Raw genomic sequence first — 16242 nt, 5'->3', positions numbered from 1 at the left:
CATTTTTAACCAATGGAAGTGCAGCATTCTTAATTTAAACTGTGTATAAATCTTGGCTGGGTCAACGACTGTAGTGCGCCTGAGTTTTGAACCGCGCGCCGAGTTTGGAGGGTACTTCCCCTGGTTACCTGGATTGCAGGTCGGGATGACCGTCCCCTCCCTCGAGGAGCTGGACTCCTTCAAGTACAGTGACTTGCAGAACTTGGCCAAGAGTCTGGGCCTCCGGGCTAACCTGAGGGTAAGGAGCGGGCGGTACCGAACGGTAGCGGGTGGGGCAGGCTGAGCGGCCTTGCGGAGAAGCGGTGGGGAGGGACCGAGCGGGCCTCTGGGGTGAGGGAGTAGGTAGGGTCTCGAGTATCCTTTCAACTGCAAAAGTGGGGCGGAAGGGGAACCATATTCTTCACCTGATTTTGAGGCTGACTTTTCTGGGGGCTCCCATAGGTCTCGGCTTCAAAAGGTTTTGTTTGGTTTGGTTTTATTGGAAATAAGCTGTGCTACTTCCCAGGGCATCAATTACGAAATGCAGGCCCAGAAAGCTCAAGGAACGCTCTAATGCCCATTAATTGGTAGGCAGTCGCGAAAATAACTGCCTTGGCTTTTGGAAAATTCAACATAGGAGCACTTATATAATTTGTAATAGCACCCAGAATCTCTTAATACTTTATTGGGGGACCTGGAGGAAAGGATGGTTTTTAAGGGACCATCCCTATGGACACATTTTTATAACTCAGCCTTGATCTGGAATGATCGTTCATTTATTAATCACTATTGTGATAGTGTTTCCAAACCAGTAAGGTCTTTGACTCCGAGGCTGCAAAATGTTGGAGGGAAAGGTGGAGATTCAGTTTGAGATTGGGTTTCTGTATTAGATTCTAGTGGCATTTTCTCATATAATGCTAATGTATACTCTGGAGATTTGTTCTTATGGCCTTTAAATGGTTTAAACAAAATAATCAGTGCTGAAGTATCTGTTGTAGCAGAATAGTAAAGGAGTGTCTTTGGAGATACTTCTGAGCTATGATGTTTAATGGTTCCCTAATACTTCGTAAACAAAGCTGAATACCTTAGGTTTTTTGCAATCTGGCTAGAATCTTTTATCCAAGACTGCATCAGAACTTGGCACCTTTGCCCATCTTATTTCCTTTGCTAATTTTGACCCTTCGGCCTCAGATCACCTCCTTCCTCTTGTCTTCTTTATCTGCATGAATCATTTCCATTTATTCCTCTTTTCCCCTTTTTATTTAATTTACTGGGGTGACATTGGTTAATAAAATTAAATAGTCTTCAGGTGTACAATTCTGTGATACATCATCTGTATATTGTGTGTTCACCACCCCAAATTGAGTCTCCTTTCATCAGCCTTTACCTCCCCAGACCCTCTTCTATCTCCCCCATTCCTCCTTTTCCCTCTGGTAATCACCATACTGTTGTCTATCTGAGTTTTGTTTTCTTTTGGATTTTGCTTAATCCCTTCATCTTTTCCACCCAGCCCTGCAACTCCCCTCCTCTCTATCACGGTCCCACTGAACTGTCGTCGCTGACTTGATGCCCCATCCCCTCCTCTTCATTTCCTTAGCCACAGGTCCACCACCCCAGTAACCCCAAGAGCCCTCTGTGCTTTGAAACAGTTTAATTTTAAGTACTGTCTCTGAGCCTTGCAGGCTTCCACCTTGTACTCTGGCTGTGTGTGTGTGTGTTATCTTCTCTACTAAAAGTTAAGTTCCTTGAACTGGGATCTTTTCATCCTTCCACCTTGGAAGCCTTCACAGTACTACTAAGTCAGTACATTTTATATAGGAGATGCTGAGTATTTATTCAGACTGTTATTGACACCTACTTTTTGGCAGTTCACCACAGGATAGCAAGAATTTACAGAAGAGGTTTCTACCTGAGTTCAGTGCTCTAACAATAAGGCCTCACAACCACTTGGATCTCTAAAGAGCTATTGCAAGTTTAGATCTTTTTCTGAAAGTCCCACCCATCATTGTCTCTTGAGGCACCTGATCTGAGGTAGTTAATTAATCATCTGTTTTCATAGAGGTGGAGTAGTACAGTATTTTTTACTATAGACCCCATTGCCTGCCTTGCACACAATATCTGGCACATAGTAGGTGTCAAATATTTGTTGAGAGGTACAATTCTCAGGCAAATTTGATCGTACAAGGCTTTATTATAGCCAATTATGAAAAAACACCTTTGACATGGAGAAAATTAAATTTAGACTAGGTATTAAATTCTAGATATTGTTCATTGTATTCAGTATGATAATGGTATTGTGGCTATGTTTGTTATTTTTTTACTAGTAAGTCCTTATCTCTTGGTAATACCAAGTATTTACAGGTGAAATGTTAGATACCTTGGATTTGCTATGAAGTCCTTGGGGGTTGTAACATGGGGGTCCATTACACTAGTCTCTACTTTTGTATGTATTTGAAATTTTCCATAATTAAAATATTTTAAATTATTTATAGTTGGTGCAGCCCAGGAGCTCCTTAAATCAATTGCCTTTTTAAATTCCAAGTACATAGCAAAAATGAATAAATTGCTCCAAGAAATTAACAAGATTTAGTTATTTTAAAAAATGTAACAGTTACACCGGTCTGATAACATGCTGAAGTCTCTACCCTAATGGCAAGCCCAGCTGTGTTCTCTCACAACACCCTGAGCTTCCTCATGCTGGCACTGACCCCACTGCGCTGTCCTTGCCTTTCCGTGTCTGACGTCACTGCTGTGAAGTCTGTGAGGGCCGGGACCAGTTCTGTTTCCGTCTTTATTTTATTCCCAGAGCCCACTGCTCAAAGGACATTTGATGAATACAAGAACAGAAAGAAATGCTCAGTGTATCTGTCTTATTTGATTTTTGGCTCTACTGTTAAGAACTTTAACTTTCCTGCAGGCAGACAAGCTGCTAAAAGCCTTGAAAGCCCACCTGAAACGGGAAGCAAGAAGAGAAAATGGAAATCAGGTAAGTAAGGTTTTTTCATCACCTGTTTAGCAAGACAATCATGTTTAGAAATGAATGATACGCATAATTAGTGATGTCTTTTAAGACATACTGTTTATTACCAAAAGATCATGATTGGTTATGGTGAGTCCTTTCATAAAAACTATTGGTTGTAAATGGTCAAAGTGCCTTGCAGCAAGTAATCTGTTGAATAAGATGTTCTTGTACAATTGCAAAAGTTAACTATTCAGTCTCCAAAAGTTGTAAGAGATAACTTGATATGAGTAGGGAAGGAACTAGATTCAAAGTCAGAAAAACCCAGGTTAAGTAGCAACTTTGTCATTTTCTTGTGTAACACCTGAGAAAACTCAGGCTCCTTGATTCTTAGTTTCCCTGTTCTGAGTGAAAGAGGCTTGTAGCAAATTGTAAAGCACTGCTGATGGCAGAGGTTGTCATGGCTGCTTTAAATCTACACCACAGATTTCTGAGAGGGCATGCCGCCTGAGAGGATCAGTGAAGGCTTCATTGGGGCCAGGTTTCTTAACTTGAAATAGGGAAAGTGTTGAAAGGCCTTATGGAACTGGGCCTTGGAGAGCATCTGTTATGTATCTGGAAATGAATATAAACATGAACTGAAAATCTAACTTCCTCTTCTCTGACTGTATACTCCCTGTAACTGTATTCCAAGTTATAAACATTTAAAATTCCTTTGATTCCAGGTTTTAATTAACTAAAAATAGACAACAAAAAAGAATTAATAGTTTTTACATCAACTAAATAATTTCATTTGTGTGTGTGTGTTTAAATGATTAAGGATACATGATTATAGTGCTATCTGAAATCCTGATTTACTTTGGATAGTAATTGATAAACTAAATTTAAAATGATCTATCATATTTTAAATTCAGCATCTCAGGAGCCATTCTTTGTTAAAAAGTTACACAAGAGCAGGATGCTAGTCAACATTCAGTCAGATAGAGAATTCCTAAGTGGTGAATCTATCAATCTTGAGCTTAGATTGGTGGAAAAACCTGACGGACAAAAAGTTTATTTATCTAAGACTACAGGAGTCAGCACAATCCAAATACATGGCAAAGAGATCACTAATGTCCCCAAGGATAGACAAACGAGTAAGCTTCCAGACCCCCAAATCATTACCTAGGGAATGCCCAGGTGTGGATCATATCTGAGTGAGTGTGACATCAGACCTAATGGAAGCCTTATTCTCCCACTAGAGGTCAGCCTTAACTATCAATTGGAGCAGCTCTAGATGTAGAGTAGTCTGGCTGTGTGCCTCTTTGGTCTTTTTTTTTCTTTTCTTTTTTTTTATTTCAGAGAGGAATGGAGAGGAAGAGAAAGATAGAAACATCATTGATGAGAGAGAATCATTGATCGGCTGCCTCCAGCATGTCCCCTATTGGGAATCAAGCCCACAATCCAGGCATGTGCCCTGACCGGGAATTGAACCATGACCTCCTCCTGGTTCATAGGACACTCAACCACTGAGCCACGCCTGCCGGGCCTTGGATTTAGACAAGTCTGTTATAGTTAGGCATGGCGCATTCAGGAATGAACACATCTTTGCTATCACTGTTGGCTTCCCGTCTAACATAGCATGGTTAAGGTGTGTGGGGTTAAAGCAAGACATCTCTGAGAGTTGTGCTAACAGGCTTCTAAACCAGCTATAGCACCTATACTGCGAAGTGCTACTATGGGGGCTGGATTAGAGGGTGGCGTGAATAACCACTTTAAAAGTATCTGTATATCCAGTAATACATGGTGTAACCCGAAGGTACCACTTTTATAGTGGAAAATTTCTTCTTTTTCTTTTCGCTGTCTTCCCCACAGCTATTCGTGGAGTTGGGAAGTCAGATCCAGATAGTATCTTTCTACTCTCATATAAGTATCCCTGCTCCTTTGAAGTTATGCTCACCTATTCTCATTTCTTATCTGTTGGCCTTCCTGTTGCTTTCTGATGTTCACTGTCTTCTTGTCTTCCTCATCACCTCATGTCCTGACCTTATTTGGGGTGAATTCAAAGGTTCATCTGGATGTCTCTTACACCCTTATCTCCTGGTTCCTTAACTCCTATGACTTTCGTTTCTGCTATTCATCAGCCATCCATTTCATTGAGCATATTCTGGACTTTATATCCCTTGGAACTATACTAGTTGGTAATATTTCACCTCTGACTAAAACCTTCCACTCTCTAAGTGGAAGCCTCCTTATTCTTTCACTCCCAACACATTTACTTTATTTATTTATATTTTTTTTATCGATTTCAGAGAGGACAGGAGAGGGAAAGAGAGATAGAACATCAATGATGAGCAGGAAACATTGATCAGCTGCCTCCTGCGCACCCCTCACTGGGGATTGAGCCTGCGACCTGGGCATGTGCCTTTGACCAGAATCGAACCTGGGATGCTTCAGTCGGCAGCCCGACACTCTATCTACAGAGCCAAACCAACTAGAGCCCAACACATTTACTTTATACTGTGGTTCTCAATCCAGGTTGTGTGGGAAAATCATTTGGGGAGAATTATTTTTAAAAATATTGGTATATACGCCTCACCAAAACCCAGGCCAACTAAATCACTCTCAGAGGGTGGGGTCCAGGTATTATAGTGAAATGGACTGAAAAGTCAGGATACAAAGCAGTCTATCCTCCACTTCCATGTGCGGCTAAAATATTAGAAGGTTTCTCTGTAAGGAAAGTAAATGGTTATCAAGCAAAGGGCTTCTGGCAATCAAGGATCCCCAGCACCATAGCCTCCTCTTAAGGAACCTACTAGATCAAGATTCCACCACATAACGAGCACTCACATTCAAACTCCTAATGAGGTTTTTGCTCTGAAATATGAATAAAAGACCAATAGTCATAGGCATTTGAGGAAAGCCTGTAGTCAGAGTTTAAGGAAAAGAAAAAAATGACCCTAGGCCAGGGGTGGGCAAACTTTTTGACTCAAGGGCCACAATGGGTTCTTAAACTGGACCAGAGGGCCGGAACAAAAGCATGGGTGGAGTGTTTGTGTGAACTAATATAAATTCAAAGTAAACATCATTACATAATAGGGTACGGTCTTTTTTTTTTTTTTTTTTTTTTAGTTTTATTCATTTCAAATGGGGATCCGCCCACGGCTGCCCTAGGCTCTGGCTGGGTAGCTCCGTTGGTTAGCTCATCATCCCCAAACACCAAGGTTGTAGGTTTCATCCCTCAGTCAGGGCACATACAGGAATCAACCAATAGCCTGGCTGGGGTGCTCAGTAGTTGCACATCCACCGATGAACCTGAAGATCACAGGTTGATTCCCAGTCAGCTCGATCCCAACTCAGTGGGGGGCATGTAGGAGGCAGCTAATCAGTGATTCTCTCTCATTGATGTTTCTATCACTCTCCCCCTCTCCCTTCCTCTCTGAAATCAATAAAAAAAAAATATTTTAAAAAAATGAACCAATTAATCATAAGTGGAACAACAAACTGATGTTTCTTTCTCTCTAAAATCAATTTTAAAAAAAATTACCCTAAATAAAACAAAGATGATACAGAAAACCAAATTTTTTGTTTTAAAAAGTCTTACAATAACTTATTTATCAATAACTTAGAATCAAGCTACACAGAAAAGGCACAGATGATTCAGTTAAGATTACATAATCTGTAAATGTTATCAACTTGGATGCTTAAAGAGAATAGATGACAGAAATTGAGAGGGGAAGGGAAGTGTAGGGATCTGCAGTTTACAAGTAGATGTATATAGTTGTGGAACAAGATTTAAGGTCTTTAGCATATTTAAAGCTGCAAAGGTATCTAATTGAGTGATTAAAGTGGTATGATTCTGTTAGGAAGAACATGGGGAGGTAAGGGATACAAATGAGACAAATTGTAGCACATGATAGGCACTAAATACAGCTATTGGAAATGTAAGTGGGGAAAAAAGAAAATATAAGTGAATATCTCATCAGCAAATCACTGGTGATATATAAGTAGCCACCTGAAATTAAGCTTGAGAAATAGGAAAGGTAGGCAGAGAGCCAACTGCTTTTCATTATAATCTCTTTAGTATTTTTTTTTTTTTGGCCATATGTACATGTTTTTAATTAGTTTATTTTTAAAAATTAGAACTTATGAATAAAAATATTAAAAAAGCACCAAAAACAAAACAAACCTTTCCTTTAATAGTCTACAAGTAAAAAAGCCTCCCCTCACGTGAGTATTTTCTAGTGCTTTTATCTTTTGATCTTTTACATTTAAATTTCTAATACATTCAGATTTCATTTTGGTGTGAGAGAATGATCAAGGTTCATTGTTCCCCCCCCAAAAAAAAGTATTAAAAACAATTTTCTCAGCATCACATGTTGAATAATGAATCCAACCTTCCCCGACAAATATGAGGTGTAACCATTATCACAATGATTTAGTATATAACCAGGTCTGTTTGAGACGTTCTGGTCACCTGTTCTGCACTGTTTTGACAATGTAGCTCTTTACTTTTAGTTTATGGTAGAGAAGTGCTGTCCTTACTTTACTCCTTACTTTCACCTTTGACAAGTTGCTTTGGACTCTCTAAGCCCCCGTTTCCTCATCTGTGCTCTGTGGATAATATTACCTATCTCATAGCTTTGAGAAATAAATGAGATAATCAAGGTAAACAGTTCAATAAAGTTGTGATATTAGCTGTAATTATTATTAGTTATAGGGTACTGCCTAGTACATAGCATATATTCAATAAATTCATGCACTTTTTTTTAACAGAATGCCAGGCATCCATTATATTTATATATATATATGTATTTTTTTAAATATATTTTATTGACTTTTTACAGAGAGGAAGGGAGAGGGATAGAGATTTAGAAACATCGATGAGAGAGAAACATCGATCAGCTGCCTTCTGCACACCCCCCACTGGAGATGTGCCCACAACCAAGGCACATGCCCCCAACCGGAATCGAACCTGGGACCTTTCAGTCTGCAAGCCGACACTCTATCCACTGAGCCAAACCGGTTTCGGCATATATTTTTTTTTATAATATATTTTTATTGATTTCCGAGAAGCAGGGAGAGGAAGAAAGAGATAGAAACATCAATGGTGAGAGAGAATCATTGATCGGCTGCCTCCTGCATGCCCCCTACCGCAACCCAGGGATGTGCACTGTGACCTCCTGGTTCCCAGGTCAATGCCCAACCACTGAGCCACACTGGTTGGACGTAATATATGTTTTTTATTCAGTTTAAATGCTCATTCTTTCTGAGTATTATGCCTCTATACAGAGGACATGGTAGATTAATATATCTCTTTTCAGGATGAAAGCCAAACTTCTGCATCCTCTTGTGATGAGACTGAGCTGCAGATCAGCAGTCAGAAACAAGCTGAGTGGGAACCAGCTGGTCATGTCACTAAGAAAAGGAGAAGGCGCAGGACTGTCCACAGCAATCCTGACTCCCAGGTAAATGGAGGTGTGCAAATTGAAAATAAGCCACCACCTGTACCAAAATTGGCATATTCTTAGGGAATTTTTTGTCAGTTCTCTTACGCTATCGGTAGTGGTAAACACTGTGTGTTGTAAGCTCCATGAATGCACAACCCCAAGTCTAGGCTCCTCATCACCTTGCCCCGGACGCTTGCACTCAGGAAGCATTTGTTAAGTCTAAGAGAGTAAATATTTGTTGAATAAATACAAACCTTCATTAAGAGTTTCTCAAGTGAGGTGTAGTAAATACGAAGGAAAGAAACTGACATTAAATATGATTTCCCCCCCTCTTTCCTAGCCTGTCTTAGACCTGGTGGTCACACTATTCTTAGTCTTATAGCAGCAAGGTCAGATGATTGCAGGGGCTTCCCTCACTTGCTTTGAAAAGACTCTGATTATATTATCCTTTCATTCAAACAATTTTTACAGTGCTTAGTCCTAGTATTTATTTGCTAGCTTTGTACAGTCCCTTAGTTGGTAGCCTATCGGGGTCTCTTAGTGTTAGTTTCTCGTCCCTAAAAGAGTTAATCTTGCCATTTATGCCTTTCAATGGTCCCTAGTATCTCCTAGTCCCTGATTCACACTCTTGTGACACTTGATGGGGCAGAGAACCAAACCTGCCAATCGAAATCTTATCCTACTTTAACACCTTTCCCCCTCAGCTAGGTACTCATCTTTTTTTTCTTTTAAGTATTCATTTATTTTTTTATTGATTTTTAGAGATAGTGAAAGAGAGGGGGAAAGACAGAGAAAAACATCGACTGGTTGCCTCCAGCACGTGCCCTGACCAGGGCCCAGGCCAAGGAGGAGCCTGCAACCGTGGTACATGCCCTTAACCATAATTGAACCTGGGACTCTTCAGTCCACAGGCCAAAACTCTATCTACTAAGCCAAACCAGCTAGGGCTTGGTATTCATCTTTTGAAGGTAGTGATTACTTCTTTTTTTAAATATCTGACTATAAACAATGTTTTCAATTTTTAATGGCATATTTTTAAATTGAAATATCATTGACATATAAGATTAATTTAGTTTCAGGTGTACAATTGAATGATTCAATCGATTTTTGTATATATTGGGAAATGAGCATCATAATTCTAGTTCATATCCATCACCATATATAGTTACAAAAATATTTTTCTTTTAAGATGTATGTACCCTCTTAGCAACTTTCAAATGTGATGACTTCTTATTTATTATTTATTTTTTTTACAGTGCTACTTTATTTATTTTTTTAAAATTAAATCTTTATTGTTCAGATTATTACAGTTGTTCCTCTTTTTTCCCCATAGCTCCCCTCCACCCGGTTCCCTCCCCACCCTCTGCCCTCACCCCTCCCCCCCAAACCCCCCCCCCCCCCCCCCCGCAGTGTCCTCATCCATAGGTGCACGATTTTTGTCCAGGCTTTTCCTACATCCCCCACACCCCTTTCCCCCCCAAGAATAGTCAGTCCACTCCCTTTCTATGCCCTGATTCTATTATAATCACCAGTATATTCTGTTCATCAGATTATTTATTCACTTGATTTTTAGATTCACTTGTTGATAGATGTGTATTTATTGTTCATAATTTGAATCTTTACCTTTTTCTTCTTCTTCCTCTTCTTAAAGGATACCTTTCAGCATTTCATATAATGCTGGTTTGGTGGTGATGAACTCCTTTAGCTTTTTCTTATCTGTGAAGCTCTTTATCTGGCCTTCAATTCTGAATGATAGCTTTGCTGGATAAAGTAATCTTGGTTGTAGGTTCTTGGTATTCATCACTTTGAATATTTCTTGCCACTCTCTTCTGGCTTGCATGGTTTCTGTTGAGAAATCAGCTGACAGTCGGATGGGTACTCCCTTGTAGGTAACTGACTGTCTTTCTCTTGCTGCTTTTAGGATTCTCTCTTTGTCTTTTCCTCTTGGCATTTTAATTATGATGTGTCTTGGTGTGGACCTCTTTGGATTCCTTTTGTTTGGGGTTCTCTGCGCTTCCTGGACTTGTAAGTCTATTTCTTTCACCAGGTAGGGGAAGTTTTCTGTCATTATTTCTCCAAATAGGTTTTCAATATCTTGCTCTCTCTCTTCTTCTGGCACCCCTATAATTCGGATGTTGGTACGCTTAAAGCTGTCCCAAAGGCTCCTTACACTATCTTCGTATTTTTGGATTTTTTTTTTTCATTTTGCTTTTCCAATTGGGTGTTTTTTGCTTCTTTGTATTTCAAATCTTTGACTTGATTCTTGCGATCCTCTAGTCTGCTGTTGGAACTCTGCATAATTTTCTTTATTTCAGTCAGTGTATGCTTAATTTCTAGTTGGTCCTTTTTCATAACCTCAAGGGTCTCACTAGATTTTTTTGAGGGTCTCACTACATTTATCGGCGGTCTCACCAGTCTTTTTGAGGGTGTTACTAAATTTATCAGCGGTTTTTAGAAAGTTCTTGAAACACCTTAAAAGTGTGGTTTTGAACTCTATATCCATTCATTTGCTTTCTTCCATTTCTGTCATTTGTCACCTGTTTCTTTGTCTCCGCATTTTTTATGCTTCCCTGTGTTGGTAGAGTGGCTTTGTGTGCTAGGTGTCCTATAGGGCCCAGTGGCTCAGCCTCTCCAATTACCTGAGATGGACACTCTTGGTGCACCCCCTTGTGGGCTTTGTGCACAGTCTTATAGTTAAGCCTTGATTGTTGTAGGTATCACTGGGAGGAATTGACCTCCAGGCCAATTGGCTGTGAGAATCAGCTCTGTCTACGGTGGGAGAACTTCTGTGCTGAAGACACCCTTATGAGGCAAGACTTGCTTCAGTGGAGCTTTGGTGCTCATTGAGTCTGCCCCTTGAGTGTGTCCTTTATGGATCTGAGGAGTTGTAATTGGATTGTCCCACTCTGACCACTGGGTACACTGGCTCTTGGATCTAAGGAGGTGCTAATTTAGCCTCTGCCTGAGGCTACCCAGCAGGAGCTCCAAGGAGATCTGCAGATTCCCCTTCCTTGTTTGGGGTTTGGAGGTGCCCAAATGAGGCCCAGCTGTGAAGCAATGCAAGCTGCTGTGGGGCCTTGGGCCTTCTCTTGGAAGTTCTGGGTCTGTCTGGCCCAGCTGCAGTTTGTTAGGTAATTTTCAGATTGCAAAGGGCCAGGGCATTCATATGTAAAAGCCTCTGCTCGCAGCAGCTCGGGTGGGGTGGGATTTCAGGGAATCAACAGGGCGGGGCAAGCAGCTATGGCTGATCCCCAGCCCTCCCCTAAGGGGCCCCATGTCTCAGTGTCCCAGTAATCTCTGCAAGCACCTTTGAGAGAAAGCTGCCCTCAAGTTCCCAGTGCTGCCCACTGCCAGACAGTCCAGTTTCTCCCTGTATTAGCCTGGGTCCCCAGAGACTCACCTGGAACTGGAGTTCCACGCAGTTGGGGGCTTGTGATTCCCTCCCGATTCAAAAAGACAGCCGTGTCCTCAGTTGCCAGCCCTTGCCGCGTGCGCCTCAGTATCTCTGCACTTCTGCACCTCCTCTGAGTCTCAGTGTGCTTTTCTCTTTCCTTCTAGTTGTAGGATTTCCACTCAGCCAGCCTTCCTGTGGTTCTGGATGATGTCCATTTTGTCTTTTAGTTGTATTTTTGAAGTGGTTGTGCAAGGCATTAATTTCAGATGTTTACCTATGCCGCCATCTTGGTTTTCTCCCTTATTTATTATTTAAATCATTTATTTCCTTTTTCCATTTGTAGCAGGATCATTCAGAGATAAAAACAAGTGATCCCACTGAGTTCCAGAATCAAGAAAAGCAGGAAAACCAGGCTCTCACACCTGTTGCAGAAGTTCCATCTCCACCGGATGAGAGACAAGGAAACGAGAATGCAGTGTCCTCAGGAAATAGCGGAATAAATGGTATGCCAAGTAACTAAAAAAACCCAGAACTACTAGGGCAGCATGTGCCTTAGATTCCTATGATTGCTGTAATGACGTACTACAAATTGGGTGGCTTAAAATAACACATTTATTCTCTTACAGCTCTGGAGGCTGGAAATCTGAAATCAAGGTGTCAGTATGCCCATTCTCCTTCTAGACCCTGGGTAGAATCTGGCCTGGCCTAGTCTAACATTTAGTGGTGGCAATTGATCCTATGTTTCTTGGCTTGCATCTAAATTAGTCAGTCTGTTTTATGGCGTTCTCTCTGTCTTAAAGGACACTAGTCTTGCCCTAGCCGGTTTAGCTCAGTGAATAGAGCATCAGCCCGCAGAGTAGGAGGGTCCTGTGTTCGATTCTGGTCAAGGGCATGTTGTAGGCTTAATCCTCAGCCCTGGTTGGAGCATGAGTGGGAGGCAACCAATCAACGTGTCTCCCTAATATCAGTGTTTCTCTATCTCTCTCCATCTCTCCCTTCCACTTTCAAAACCAATGGGGGAAATATCCTCAGTTGAGGATTTAAAAAAGGACACCAGTCCTGTTGGATTAGGGTTTTCACCCTAATGACTTCATCTTTTTTTTTTTTTTTTAATTGATTTTTTACAGAGAGGAAGGGAGAGAGACAGAGAGTCAGAAACATTGATGACAGAGAAACATCGATCAGCCGCCTCCTGCACATCCCCCACCGGGGATGTGCCTGCAACCCAGGTATATGCCCTTCACCGGAATCGAACCTGGGACCTTTCAGTCCGCAGGCCGACGCTCTATCCACTGAGCCAAACCGGTTTCGGCACCCTAATGACTTCATCTTAATTTGATGACATCTACCAAGAATCTATATATAATAAAGTATAATATACTAATTAGACTGGACGTCCTTCTGGATGACCTTCCAGATGAAGCCAGGGCTGCGAGAGAAGCCCAGGTCCTGGGTGCCAGAGGGAAGCCAGCGCTGGTAGCCACGGGAAGGAATGCCCACTCTTGCAGAAATTTCATGCATCGGGCCTCTAGTTTACAAATAAAGTTATATCACGGTTACTGGAGGTTAATATCCTAGCATATCTTTTGGGGGGAATATAGTTCAACCCATAACACCATTTTATAGCACTTATAAAGGTTTGACAATTAAAGTAAAAGTTTGAACCAAATGTAGTAGGCCATCAGATCATCTTTATTAATTTTAAAAACCAGAATAAGAGTGGTTGCTGGGAAGTTTAGAGAATTGATCTCTACTCAGTGATGAGGAGAGCCAGCATTTTGTTCATTAGTTCCTTCTGGCTTACTTCCAAGACAGGTGCAAAGACCTGTTTGCCTGATCAGGATAATTAAAAGGGAGCTGCAAAGTCTACCTTCCCAGTGGTGTGGCCTTTTTAAAATTATGAGATATATATATATCTCTTAAAACAGGAAATCTCAGCTCACCCTTTGCATTTCATTGTCATGTTTCTTTAGTCTACTTTAATCTGGAATAGTTTCTCAGTCTTCCTTTGTCGTTCCGGATGTTGACATTTTTTAGTATAGGCAGGTTTTTTGGGGGGGATCCTCTGACTTGGTTTTTCTAATGCGCTGATAATTAGATTCAGATCATGCACTTTTGGCTGAGGGATGTGTCCTTTACCCCATAAGACACAGGTGTTGGTTTGTCCTGTGACTAGTCATGTTAAGTTCCATCACCTGGTGATGGTGGTGTCTGCTACGCTGCTTCCCTGTGAAGTTACTATTTTTCCATTTGTAATTAATAAATACCTTGTGAGGAGTGACCCTGACTCTAAATATCCTGTTTTTCACAGAATTTTTCTGTCTGCTTTTTGTTTTGTTTTGTTTTTAATCCTCACCCAAGGACATGCTTAAAGAAAGGCAGAGAGAGAGAGAGAAAAGCATCAATTGGTTGCCTTCCATACGTTCCCCAACCAGGGATTGAACCTGCAACCCAGGTATGTTTCCTGACCACAACTTTTTGGTGTACGAGACAACGCTCTCACCAACTGAGCCACTCCAGTAGGCTCTCTCTGGCTTTAGAGCCAGGGTCCAAGCAGAAGCCCCTGGAGCCCCAACTGCTCTATGGAATATTCTTTGCCTTGTTTAATGGATACATTAGGGAACGTTAAAGATGATGACTTTATAAGTAGTATTACTTGAAATTCCATTTACATGTTTTTAGTAGATTACCTCGAGCTGAAAAATGATTATTAGTGGGGAAAATAGTAGACCTTGTGTACTTCATGATTTCAACTGAATTTAAAGAACAAAAACGAAACAAGTATAGGCATACCTATCTTTATTGTGCTTTGCTTTATTGCCTCTACAGATGTTGCAGTTTTTTTACAAATTCAAAGCAAAAAATTACTGCTTGCTTTATTGCAGTGGTCTGGAACAGGACCCTCAGTACCTCAGAGATGTTCCTGTATAGAAGCAAAGGACCCGAGGAAACATGCCAGAATGCTAATGATGTGTCTTAGGCTGGTGGGGTCGTGTGTTTTTGTTTTTTTGTTTTTAAATATATTTTATTAATTTTTTACAAAGAGGGAGGGAGAAGGATAGAGAGTTAGAAACATCGATGAGAGACAAACATCGATCAGTTGCCTCCTGCACACCCCCTAGTGGGGCTGTGCCCGCAACCAAGGTACATGCCCTTGACTGGAATCGAACCTGAGACCCTTCAGTCCACAGGCCGACACTCTATCCAGTGAGCCAAACTGGTTAGGGCGGTTGTGTGCTTTTTATCATTCTAGTTATAATAACACCTTTATAGCAAAGTTATGGAAAAGTGTTTTTAAATTTTTGATATAATTTCTATATAGGAAGCAAAATTTCTGCCTAGTTCAGGCATATGAGCTAAATGCTAGTGATGCTGTAAGTCACTCGTCGTGCTCCTTGTGTGCCATTTCTCCCACCACCTTGCCAGAGCCTATCACATGAATATTCTCGTGACATTTGTTGAAGTCTTTTCATTGGTTCTGTATCTTTGTATTCAGATAATGAAGATTCAAAGGTACCTTCAGAAAGAAAGAAGTCTGTCTACACAGATGGGTTTTCTAAATCTGGAAAAAATAAAAGAATTGCAACCACTACTCCAAGTAAGTTTTGCAGGCTGGTGTTGGAGAGTCAGTTTACTGTCACAGCTAAACGCTGGGATGCTGGAACTGGGGCTGGCATCTGCGTTCTCCCATTTTCTAGCTGGGAGACTTTGGGCAGCTTATTTATCCTCAGCAAATCACTTCTTCAGTTGAACATTGGAATAGTTGTACTGCCTATTTCATCAGGTTGATATATAGATTAATTGAGCCTATTTTCCACTTCGGATTACCTAGCATAGTAACTAACATGTAGCAGGTATTCACTAAATATCGGAGAATGGATGTCTGTAAAGTACTTGGCATAGTGTCCACTTCGTAATAAATTACTTAAAAAAAAAAGTCCAAGGCGGTGGTCGCCAACCTTTTGGACCTCACGGACTACCAGGGGTCCGCGGACCACCGGTTGGCGATCGCTGCTCCAAAGGTTTCCTTAAACCAGTGGTCACCAACCTTTCAGACCTCACGGACCACCAGTTGGCAACTGCTAGTCTAAGAGACTCCATTTTGGGATATGTAATTCTTCTTCCCTATCTCTTATTCAGAATATATATTTAGAATATATACTTCGAATAGTACAGAAGAGGGGTTAGCAGACTACTGCTCGCCTTGGCCTGTCTTCTAGCCCTTGCGCTAAGAATGATTTTTTACACTTAAAAGGGTTCTATGAAAAAAAGAAGAAAATCAGATAGACCATACCATTTGTGGTCACAAAGCCTATTTCCTGTCTGCACTTTACAGAAAAAGTGTGCCTATGCTTGGCATAGAGTTTTCTAAGCATTGTAAAACATCAAATTTATGATTAAAATAAGGCCATTTGATTAATTGGTGAGGGGAGAGGACAAATATGTTATTCTTTTCTTATTCCCTAGACAAAATCAAGATG

At 41.0% G+C, this 16242-nt stretch overlaps 1 protein-coding gene across 2 annotated transcripts in view; it reads left to right on the top strand.

Moving 5' to 3' along the window:
* The first annotated feature begins 31 nt into the window (after window positions 1–31).
* The window catches only part of NUSAP1 (nucleolar and spindle associated protein 1), a 39632-nt gene continuing 23421 nt past the window's right edge, over window positions 32–16242 (top strand). For both annotated transcript variants that reach the window (XM_081112910.1, XM_081112911.1), the window contains exons 1-5: window positions 32–238; window positions 2897–2965; window positions 8242–8385; window positions 12105–12264; window positions 15258–15359. In XM_081112910.1, coding sequence (XP_080969036.1) covers window positions 146–238; window positions 2897–2965; window positions 8242–8385; window positions 12105–12264; window positions 15258–15359 — 568 coding nt within the window. In that variant the 5' untranslated portion in view covers window positions 32–145. The remainder of the gene's footprint in view (window positions 239–2896; window positions 2966–8241; window positions 8386–12104; window positions 12265–15257; window positions 15360–16242) is intronic.

Source organism: Myotis nattereri (assembly GCF_964212035.1).
Source record: "Myotis nattereri genome assembly, chromosome: 1".
NCBI classification, from domain to species: Eukaryota; Metazoa; Chordata; class Mammalia; order Chiroptera; family Vespertilionidae; genus Myotis; species Myotis nattereri.
This window is presented reverse-complemented; position numbering and strand designations above follow the sequence as displayed.